The 11003-nt window shown below is 38.8% G+C and overlaps 1 protein-coding gene across 1 annotated transcript; it reads left to right on the top strand.

The window, feature by feature from the left end:
- The first annotated feature begins 181 nt into the window (after window positions 1-181).
- Window positions 182-10483, top strand: CLDN12 (claudin 12). Its single transcript, XM_053265567.1, has 2 exons — window positions 182-1108; window positions 5611-10483. The coding sequence occupies exon 2, from the start codon at window positions 5633-5635 to the stop codon at window positions 6368-6370; it is 738 nt and encodes a 245-aa protein (XP_053121542.1). The 5' UTR covers window positions 182-1108; window positions 5611-5632; the 3' UTR covers window positions 6371-10483.
- Window positions 10484-11003: the final 520 nt, after the last annotated feature.

The raw sequence follows: 11003 nt of genomic DNA, 5'->3' as shown, positions 1-11003 counted from the left end.
AGAATTCTCCCTATCCACTTTCTCCACACCATGCATGATTTTATAGACCTCTATCATGTCTCCCCACAGCACAGTTGTCTTGTTTCCTAAACTAAATAGCCCCAGGTGTTGTAGCCTTGCCTCATAAAAAAGGTGCTCTAGGCCCTGATCATCTTGGTTGCCCTCTTCTGCATGTTTTCCTGTTCTACAATGTCCTTTTTTTAGATGCGGTGACCAGAATTGTACACAGTACTTCAGGTGTGGCCGCACCAATTCCATTAAACTGGTGTTAAAAGTGGCTCACAACACACAAACCTAACAATATTTAAGGGGGTGGAGGTGGCATAGAAAACCATAATAAAATATATAGCAGCAAAGAATAAGAATTATGCAGACCATAAATCCATCAGAAGAAAGTTTTGGCTTGGTGTCTGAAATACGATGAGTGCATTTCTCCAGATTATTTAAACAGACTTTGGCTTGACGAGATCTAAAGACTTTGATTTGTTAAAGCTACCTTTTTCAACACGAAGTTCTTAATATAGTAACTAGACATCCTAAACTGCAGGGGGAGACTTTAAGAAAATGCGTTCCGTTTTGAGAGGCGGGATCAATATGTTAAGGAAAAGATTTATTTTCTTTTTACATATGATATATCGTCCCAAACTCACGTCTCCAGACGATTTACACAATAAATGTGTACAAGATCGATTCGCTATGAAAAATGCGAGAACTATAGGTCGCACAGCATCCGCCAGATTAAAAAGCACGGCACGAAGAAACCCAGCGAGCGATGCATTTTATACCAATGGACGTTTCCCTTCAGCAACCAACGATAACCAATTAGGTGGGTGACAATGAAAAAGCAGGAAGCAACAAGTTAACATACAAATGAAAAGATGTTGCATGCGAAACAGCAGGTTCTGCAAGGGGATCTTGGGAGTTGTAGTCCATAAATGTAGGGTAAAACAAAGACACGGCAGGCGGAAACTACAATCCCAGAAGCCTTTGGGCAAATCTGGAAAAGGCAACAACTTCCTGGCGGGGGCACAGCTTGGGAAATCGCAGTGTTAACAGGAGGGCGAAGGTTCGGTATTTGCAAATTTAAGGCATCGTGCGTGGGAAGTGGGTGAGTATGGTCGAGATCGGCTGCTCCTTTGTACATCTTTATATGAGACCAATTCTGCTTTTTGTGGTCTGCTAGATGGGATTATAACCAATAGTCCTTTCTTACAGCAAACTAGTGAGAGTGCTCGATCTTAGTCGTATTTACATGGGAGTAAATGCCACTGAAAAGAGTGCAATTTACTTTATGTAAGTAAGCGTTAGGTGTGAGGATTTTACGTGTGTCTGTGATTAAGCAAGCATCGATAGGATAATAATATTTGATGGGAAGTCTGTCTGTTTTTATTATTTACCTTTCTATCCCGCCCTTCCTGTGGTGTACAAAGCTCTTCCCCCCACCCCCCAATATATTTACAACAATCTCTTGTGAGCTGAACGGGGATTTGAATCTGTGTCTTCCTGCTTGTAGTTCAACACTGTAACCACTAATTAGTATGGAGGCTGTTTCTTCCCTCTCTGTACTGTGTTAATGTTTGAATGGTTTGATGATTATTATGCCCTGATTCATGAACTAACCCACACAGTTTGGGCAGCAGAGGTGGGTGGTTCCATTTCCTTAGTCATCATTAGTAACATGAGCAAAATGTTTTGTGTTTTTGTCAGTTTCTGTCAGATGTTGCAGAATTTGTATCAAATTCTCACAAAATTATCACAATAGGTTTCTCACTCTTCTTGAATGTAGTAATTCAGGGGTTCTCAAATTTGGGTCCCCAAATGATGTTGGACTACAATTCCCATCATCCCCAGGCCATTGTGACTAGGGATGATGGAAGTTGTAGTCCAACATCATCTAGGGACCTAAGTTTGAGAACCCTTGTGTAATCAGTAATTAAGACAGAAACAGTTGTGATACAGTCAGCAGATATAGTACATACCCATTAAATGTTCTATGCACATCTTGTAATGTTAAATGTGCTTATAGCTTGCATTGGTTCATTTGTATGTAGCATTGGCATACCAGCAATCAAAATTATGTGTAGAGGTACTGCTGACATGTTCATACTTTATGTGAATGGGTTGATACTTGTGATACACACATTTGGCCTGTATCCAGTGTTCCTTCTAACAGAGATTCCCAGATGTTGCTGACTACAATTCCCATAATCCCCAGCCAAAGGCCATTGCAGCTGGGAATGCTGGGAGTTGTAGTGAACAACATCTGGGATTCTCTGTTAGAGGGAACACTGCCTGTATCTTGCCTGTTTGGGTTCCTACATTCTGATTAACATGTATTATTTTGAAACTGCTGTAGGGCCAATTCTTTCTTTGCATTTTGCAGTTGATTTTAAGCTATAAATCCTCTGAACTGATGTGCTAAGATTGCCAACCCTTTTTCAAGCAGGGCTCCAATTGTATGTCAAGCAGAAATTCAACTTGTAAGCTTTTTTCAGCATGCATATGCAGGGCAAGAAGAGCTTCTTCATCTATTGAACTACCATGTGTAATTTTTGTATATTATATATTTTAATATTGGATTGTTTTTATATTTTTAGCTAAATATTTTTAATTCATTTTTATTACCGTATTTTACGGACTATAAGACGCTACGGACTATAAGACGCACCTTAATTTTAATCCAGTTTTTCAGAGTTTTAACATATTAAACTGTTAAAACATATAAGACGCACCTGAATTTTGGCGGATATTTTTCGAGGAAAAAAGTGAGTTTTATAGTCCATAAAATACGGTATGTGTTTTAACTTTTGTAAACCTCCTTGGGGTTGTTTTTAGCGAAAGGCGGTATAGAAATCTAACAATAAATAAAATAGAGTGCTTTGCAGTCATACTAGTTCATCTTTGCAATTTGCTACAAGGTAGATGTTGAGGACCAGAAGCTGAAAGTTCGCAAAGGATAGCTTGTATTACACAAGCTATTCATTGTTACCTTTCAACCTCTGGTCCTCTACATCTACCGTGCAAACAAATTGCAAAGAAGAACTAGCATGACAGCAAAGTACTGATTTGCAGTATACAAAATGCCAGTGTTGTCCAGTTCAGAGTGCCACTTCTGGACCAGTGGGAGCTGTTCCAGCCCAGGAAGTTCCAGCCCAGTAATGGACTTCTCATAATGCAGTGTAAGGATTAGAATTGTGCACTTTGTGATAAAAGCACAACATTTGTTATCTGCAAAGGGTAATCTGTTAAGCTCAAATCAAGATGGGGAAGGTGTTCCTAATCTTCTTGGATTCAAGTTCTGAGTTCCATGAAACTTGTGTATCTGGGTGAAATATCACTGAATGTTCAAGGTATTAGGAATGCCTCTCTATATTAATCTGAATTTCATAGGGTACCTTTCTTATATTCCATGTTTTTAGGAAATTTAGGACCAATTAAAAGGAAGTTCTTCTTCACACAACACATAATTAATCTATGAAACTATCTGTCATGGAATATGGTCATAGCCTCCGGCATGGATGGCTTTAAAAGGGGCTTAGACAAATTCATGGAGGACAGGTCTATCAATGGCTACTAACCTTGATGGTTATAGGCTGCCTCCAAGTTCCTAGGCAGGATGCATCTGATTATCAATTTCAGGAGAGCAGTATCAGGAAACGAGGTGTAACTTCTGCTCCTGCATGTGGGTGGGATGCATCTTGTGGGTCACTATGGGAAACGGGATGCTGAACTTTATTTATTTATTCAATTTCTATACTGCCCTTCCAAAAGTGGCTCAAGGCTATTTACACAGAGAAATAATAAATAAATAAGATGGATCTCTGTCCCCAAAGGGCTCACAATTAAAAGAAGCATAAGATAGACACCAGCAACAGTCACTGGAGGTACTGTGCTGGGGGTGGATAGGGCCAGTTACTCTCCCCCCGTGAAATAAAGACAATCACCATGTTAAAAGGTGCCTCTTTGCCAAGTTAGTTAGATAGGCTTTGGGTCTGATCCAGCAAGGTGGTTCTTAAGGTCTTTTCCTTAAGTTCTTGTGCATCTGCATCACAAAGTGCACCATCTTTTTCTGACCACCAATTTGCTGTACTAGTAGCCTAAGAAATCTTCTAAACTCCAGTTCTCCTGCTGGAAAATTATTATAGCAATAACCTACTCGGACAGTATGAAATCTGTTAAGGATTTTGAAGCATTTTGGACATTACAAATGTCATACAAGTTAATACACACGACTATCCTGATAGATGACACTGCATATTCTTTAACCCAATATATTTTATGTTGTGAAGATTAAAATTATTTGCAGTTGCTTTAGTAAACTGAAAATGACACACAAATCATGGCAATCAAATTTATTCCAATATTTTCCCCCTAGATCTGTTAGAACATTTCTGCTACTTGTAAAAGTTGCTTTGTTGTTCCAGTCCTGACTTGATTACATCACTCAGTAAGGTTGTACTCCTTTAGAAAGCAGCTAATCCCAATTTACAACTGAAAGTGTGTCTGATTTTCTTCTTTTTAAAAGTCGCATACATACAGGGTTTACTCTGGCCAACAGGCGCATACAAGTCAACCATTTATTTCTGATCTTAGATGGAATGTGTTGCTATGTCTCTTTTCTTCAAAGCTTAGTTTGATCTTTGTTTTTCATATTGACCAAAATAATCAGTGTTACTTTAATATGTATAGTACTGCTGCAGCCTTTCTCCTCCAACACACACACACACACACACACACACACACACACACACGTGTTGACACAAAACTCTATGATTTCCTAGCACAAAAACATAGTTGACTATGTCTAAATAGAGGAGTATTGAGCAATAGGGTGAACGCCACCAAAGTTTAGTGTTGAATTTTTAAAATTCAGGTGCATATGTAGCAGCAAAATGTGACTTTTAAAAAAAATTATAAGTAGTGGCATTCTAAAGTAAAAGCCATCTCAAGCTTCTGTCTTTTACCAACTGGTGACTGAGTGCTTGCGAAAATATATGCAACTTGTATGAAATGAACTAATCCTAGCATGTGTAACCAAAATAATTGCATATTTCCCCCGTTTGCCTCTGGCTCAATTTCCTTCCCCTTTGCCTTAAATTATAGATTGGAAGCACCTTGGGGCAGGACCCTATCCTCTTATACTTTGTAAAGCACCATGCACATACATGGTGCTGAGATAAATAATTATAATATAATCTGATTCCTGATTCATCTGTATTAGAACTACTTCAGAGATAACAGATTGGAGTTGTGTTGACCATCTGCATTCCTGGTAACACTTTGAATATTGCTAACATGATTTATCATCAGCAAATCCTCACTTTTGTGACTGAAGCCATAGGAAGAGATTGTGGCACAATACACCAGATGGTATTGCTATACCAACTAATGCCTGTTCTTTTATAATGGTATCTTTATGCTTCTGTGAAAAGCGATTATCTAGTAAGAGGGGACCAATGGATCAGAGTCCAGTGCAAAGTTGCTAGAGCAACCATTGGCTGCAAAAGTGGCTTCCCTAGTTTCCAGTTTAACATCTGAGAAAGCAGTGTACATAACTGATCTTTGAGAGAAATGAATTGATTTTAATAATAGTATCATTTTCTTCCACAGAGGGCCTTTTCCCTGACTAGCCATGGGTTGCCGTGATGTCCACGCTGCAACAGTCCTGGCCTTCCTTTCTGGAACAGCTGCCTTATCGGGACTCATTGCCGCTGCCCTGCTTCCTAACTGGAGACAAATGCGACTCTATACCTTTAACAAGAATGAAAAGAATGTGACCGTTTACACTGGGCTGTGGATCAAATGTGTCCGCTTTGATGGCAGCAAAGACTGTGTGATTTATGATACTGAGTGGTATACGGCAGTTGATCAGCTGGATTTGCGCATTCTCCAAATTGCTCTCCCCGTGAGCATGCTCACTACTGTCTTGGCTCTTCTCCTCTGCTTGATTGGCATGTGTAACACCGCCTTCATTTCCTCCGTGCCAAACATCAAGCAGGCCAGATGTCTCATAAACAGTGCAGGCTGCCATCTTGTGGCTGGCCTCTTCTTTCTCCTTGCATGTGTCATTTGCTTGACGCCGTCTGTCTGGGTCATCTTCCATAACCAGGAAATGAACAGAAAATACGAGCCGGTTTTCACCTTTGACATCTCTGTGTACATTGCCATTGCCAGTGCGGGTGGCTTACTGTTCACAGCCATTCTCTTGTTCCTGTGGTATTGTGCGTGCAAAACCCTGCCTTCCCCTTTTTGGCAGCCTCTATATTCACATGCGCCCAGTGTGCGTAGCTATGCTTCCCAACCATATTCCGCACGATCCCGTCATTCTGCCATTGAAATTGACATCCCTGTTGTGACTCATGCTTCTTAAGGAATAGGTTGGGAAAGCCAAGTGCCAGTTTGCTCGCTCACAAGGCACTGCAGGTCAGATGATTTTCCACTCCCTTGGAGAGGTCTAAAAATAATTTACAAAAGGTGTGTGCAAAGAATTGCCATTGTAATCGGACAGCTTGTACAGCTCTCTTATCTAGGTTTACTACAGAGAGGAATGTAGTGGGTGAGCAAGCCAGACTATTAGATGTCTTACATATTTTTGTCTTGAAGCTATTAACAAGTTATAAAGACCCATCAAAACCGGTGGGGATTATAACTGAAAAGACTGGGACCTTTTTGCTTTGTATGTTTTCTTGGCCTGCTTATTCTTTGAATTGTACTGCTGAATAACATGTCTGCTGATCTTTCATAGCTCAAGAAACACTTAATACTTACCAGTCCATCTTTTTTGCCTACTTTAAAATGCAGGGATTATAGTAATATTTAAATAATAGCCATTGTGTGTTTTTGAGAACGATGAATTCCTCAGTCATGTTGCCTTTTCTTGTACATAAACAATCCCACAAACAAAAAGCTACACTCAAGTAATACTGTTATTAGGTCCAGAAAGACACACAATCTTGTGTAGTAGGCTTTTGAGTTCTCCAGAGTTCTCTATCGTGCTGGATGGTAAGCAAAACAAAAAGACTAGCATGTTTCTCAAATCAATCTCCAACTTTACTACTGTAAAGGCTACTATATTTTGTTTACTTGATTAAGGCTTTGGGGTTCCTTCCAATGGTCCAAAACTACTACAACTACAAATATTTATATACCACCTTTCAAGAAAGTGCTCAAAGCAGTTTATATAGTAGGGGAAATGCAAGATGCTTCCCTATTCCAACAGGGCTCACAGTCTAAGGAGGAACACAAGGTAGACTCCAGCAACAGCCACTTTAGGGATACTTTGCTGGACTGAATAGGGACAGTTGTTTTATAAAGAAAATCACCACTTTAAAAAGTATTTCTTTGCTCAGAAGAGTTAGAAACAAGTAAAATACTATCCCTTAAGATGGTCAAACACAATAAACTTATTTTTTTCAAGTTAAGAGAGGGGGATACAAACCTACCTATGATTTCTTAAGTTCTCAAGCAGTTTCATTATCTCTGTGTTACTGGAGGAGAAACTGATAGAACTAATGTTAAACTTCTGCATTTTATCTGCAAAGCAGTTGTTGACATACAATTTCATTTCTATTCCAATTGTAGTTTTTCATTGTGCATATACAAAAAGTATCTGCTTGTGAGCATTATGAAATTACTGTTGGTGGGCCTTGATTTCAGTGAACAATGAATAGACATTTAGAACAAGCAAAACACTAATTTACTTTTTGGTTTCATAGCAATAACAACCTGAATCAATGGAGCTTTTTTTTTTTTTTTTAGAACACATTTTTAGATGCTGCATTTTCCTCTACTTAAACATAGGAAGTGATGACAAAAATTGAAATCAAATTACAGTGCAACTCAAATAATCCAGCTATCCTCATGGGGGGTTATACAAAGTATTGCAATAACGTACCTATTTAATAGGGACATGTCGGCAGGCATGCAATAATCAGTAGTTCTGATTAGTGGAATGGTTTATATAGTCTTATTTCTATTGGGTTTCATGGGATAAACCTCTGATAACTTGAATTTTGGGTTAACCAGGATAACCTTTTGCTATACCTTACAATCAGAATTATTTTAGACACTTGTAAGTGGGAACAGATGAAAGCTGTTTATCATTCCTATTTAAAGCTATAAACATGGACGCTGCTTACCATCTACTCCAAATTCTAGATTGTGACTGAATCAGGATTATTTTTGTATGAGATATTAAAAATTTATTTGCTGTACTGTACTACAGATTGGCTCTTTCAGAACCAAGTATAACTTTGTGGTAACTTTAGAATATTTTTATATAAATATTATTGAAGATGAAATTATTATAAAGGCAGTGTTTGGGAGTGGTTTTGTTTTGTTTTGTTTTTTGCAAAAACAGGAGTACTGTAGCTAGCATGCTGCCTGTGGAGTTTTTACATCTCCAATTTCATTCTTCTTTCTTTTTCATCAGAAGTTTTTGTTTGCTTTTTGAGACAAATTGATGGTATTACCTTCTGAGTAGGGAGAAACCATTCATATGTGTGAACTCCCAGTGTGTAGCATGCAGAATGATTTCTCTTGAACAAGAATGGATTTCTCAAAAGGTTCTGTACATACACTGGAATTTGAACTTGTTTCAACTAATGCAAACCTTGGCCTTCTAAATTTATTGGAATTATATATACTTTAGTAAAGCAAGTGCTTAGTCTAGCATTGGATCAAAACAAAGTACTCATCAGACAAAGCACTTTACATTACGTCACAGAATTTGATGGCAGATTTATAAACATCTAATTTTACATCTTTCTGTCCTGAAGATTCCCCCTTTTCTTTCTTTCAGAGAACGAAGCTGCAGAAAGCTCTAGAGTAAAGCTGAAAATAGTTCAGGGTCTTGTCTACATTTTATTTCCCTAAGGCCAATTCCCTTGAAACATTCCATGTTGATGTTTGAAATTCTGGGTCTGCCAATCTGAGCCACTGGGGGTCTTGTTTGGATTCTGTGTGATCCTCGGAAACCTTGAAGTGTTCAACGTTTTTTCACGAACTCTGGAAAGTGTGACGAGGGTTTTGTATGTGCGCTATGTAAAAGGTGCTTAATATAACATAATTATATATGTAACATAACTCATGTTACAGATGTCTAGGTAGGCAGGCCTTAACTTGTATGTGCAGCTACTGACAAAAGTGCAGTTCTGATGGTGCTAGAATATGGAGTTCTGGGTGTCCCTTTCCTGCCGTTTCCAGAATGGCCAGTGACAATGACCAGAGATATATAACACATTTAACAGAACTGCTTTTCTCTTTTGCCCCACTACAAATAACACTATAGCCCTATTCAGATATTTATGTTGTAATTGTAATTGGATGTCTGTACACTTGTACATGGTTTTTGCGTGAATGACTGTACACTTTAAAACTGAACCTGGCTTCAAGTCCCTTCAAATACAGGATACATATAAGAAGTGTACTGTTGTGTCTGCGTTCAGCATAACATATGAAAAACTGTGCCAGTGAATAGAACTGTACCTGAAGATACTGTACACAGTTTGTACAGTTTGAACACAATGTGTGAACAGGAACCCCTCTGCTGCAATCACTTTAGCCCTAATCAGACATTATATTGTACCTTGGTTCAGAAGTCTGTATACTTGTACATCTTTTTGTGTGAATGACTGTTCCTTTGTCCACTTTAAAACCGAACCTAGGTCCAGGCCCCTTAACATGCAGGATACTGATAGGAAGTATACTGCTGTGTTTGTGTTCAACGTAACATGCAAATAACTGTACTTGGGTACAGATCTGTACCTGTGTACACTACACAGATAAATGTTGACCATAATGTGTGAATAGGGTTTTTTGAGGTGTAGTGCAGCAGTGTTGCTCTTTAGGATGGGAGCCCCACTGTACCTGGAGCAATTTTATTTGTAGCCAATTTATTTAAATATATCTGAATATGAACTATGGGAAGTGCTACCCAAAAGATGGGTGCAGTTCCTGTTACTGGAGTGTGTGTGTGTGTGTGTGTGTGTGTGTGTGTGTGTGTGTGTGTTGAAGTCATTTGCCACAGGGGTTTGTTCTACATGCTTGTTTTCAAAATGGGAACTTGTATTTTTCAGCTCTGTATTTGGGATAACATTGATACAACAAACAGCAGGCCATATAATTAGTCACTGCTGATCATTTTTGAGTGGAAGGTATATCCAAAATATATACCTCTTAAACCTTTTGATCTTGTTTTTACATATAAAAGTTATTAGATTTAAATTTGAGTTTCATTCTTGAATTGTATCTTATTTAGCTTGTACAAATGCAGCAATTTTCTGTCGCAGAGTTGTCAATGTGAATTTCAGCATTTGTTTCAGATAATAGTTTCTTCATCTCTGTTTGCTTTTGCATGGGGAAAAATACTTTTGTTTCAGGTTTGCTTTCTATAAAACTTCAATTTTGGCTTTTAATAACGTTTAGTTATGGTATATATTTATGTAAAGTATGTATTTTTAATTAAAAATTGTCTTGTACAGTTGTGATTGATTTCTAAAGACAATCTTTACACCTTAATATTATCATGGAGCATAATCCATTGGGCCATGCCAGAACAATATGATGATTTATTGTGCAGTAGCTTCTGGTCTGTGTCTCCCAAGGAGGGGCCTCCGCAGCTCCAGGTAGGGCTGGGATAAGATGGAGAGGAGAGCTGGTCTTGTGGTAGCGAGCATGACTTGTCCCCTTAGCTAAGCAGGGTCTGCCCTGGTTGCATATGAATGGGAGACTAGAAGTGTGAGCACTGTAAGATATTCCCCTTAGGGGATGGAGCCGTTCTGGGAAGAGCAGAAGGTTTCAAGTTCCTTCCCTGGCTTCTCCAAGATAGGGCTGAGAGAGATTCTTGCCTGCAAGCTTAGAGAAGCTGCCGCCAGTCTGTGTAGACAATACTGAGCTAGATAGACCAATGGTCTGATTCGGTACATGGCAGCTTCCTATGTTCCTATAAGACCCCTATCTGAAACCCTGAGAAAGAAAAACATGGACTTTCTCTGGTAGGGGGA

The sequence above is a fragment of the Hemicordylus capensis genome, chromosome 6 (assembly GCF_027244095.1).
Source record: "Hemicordylus capensis ecotype Gifberg chromosome 6, rHemCap1.1.pri, whole genome shotgun sequence".
NCBI classification, from domain to species: Eukaryota; Metazoa; Chordata; class Lepidosauria; order Squamata; family Cordylidae; genus Hemicordylus; species Hemicordylus capensis.
Note: the sequence above shows the minus strand (reverse complement) of the source record. Positions and strands in the feature narration are given on the sequence as shown.

Bases quoted from the DNA above. Each gene is read 5' to 3' on its own strand.
- CLDN12 (XM_053265567.1), top strand. From the start codon at position 5,633: ATGGGTTGCCGTGATGTCCACGCTGCAACAGTCCTGGCCTTCCTTTCT.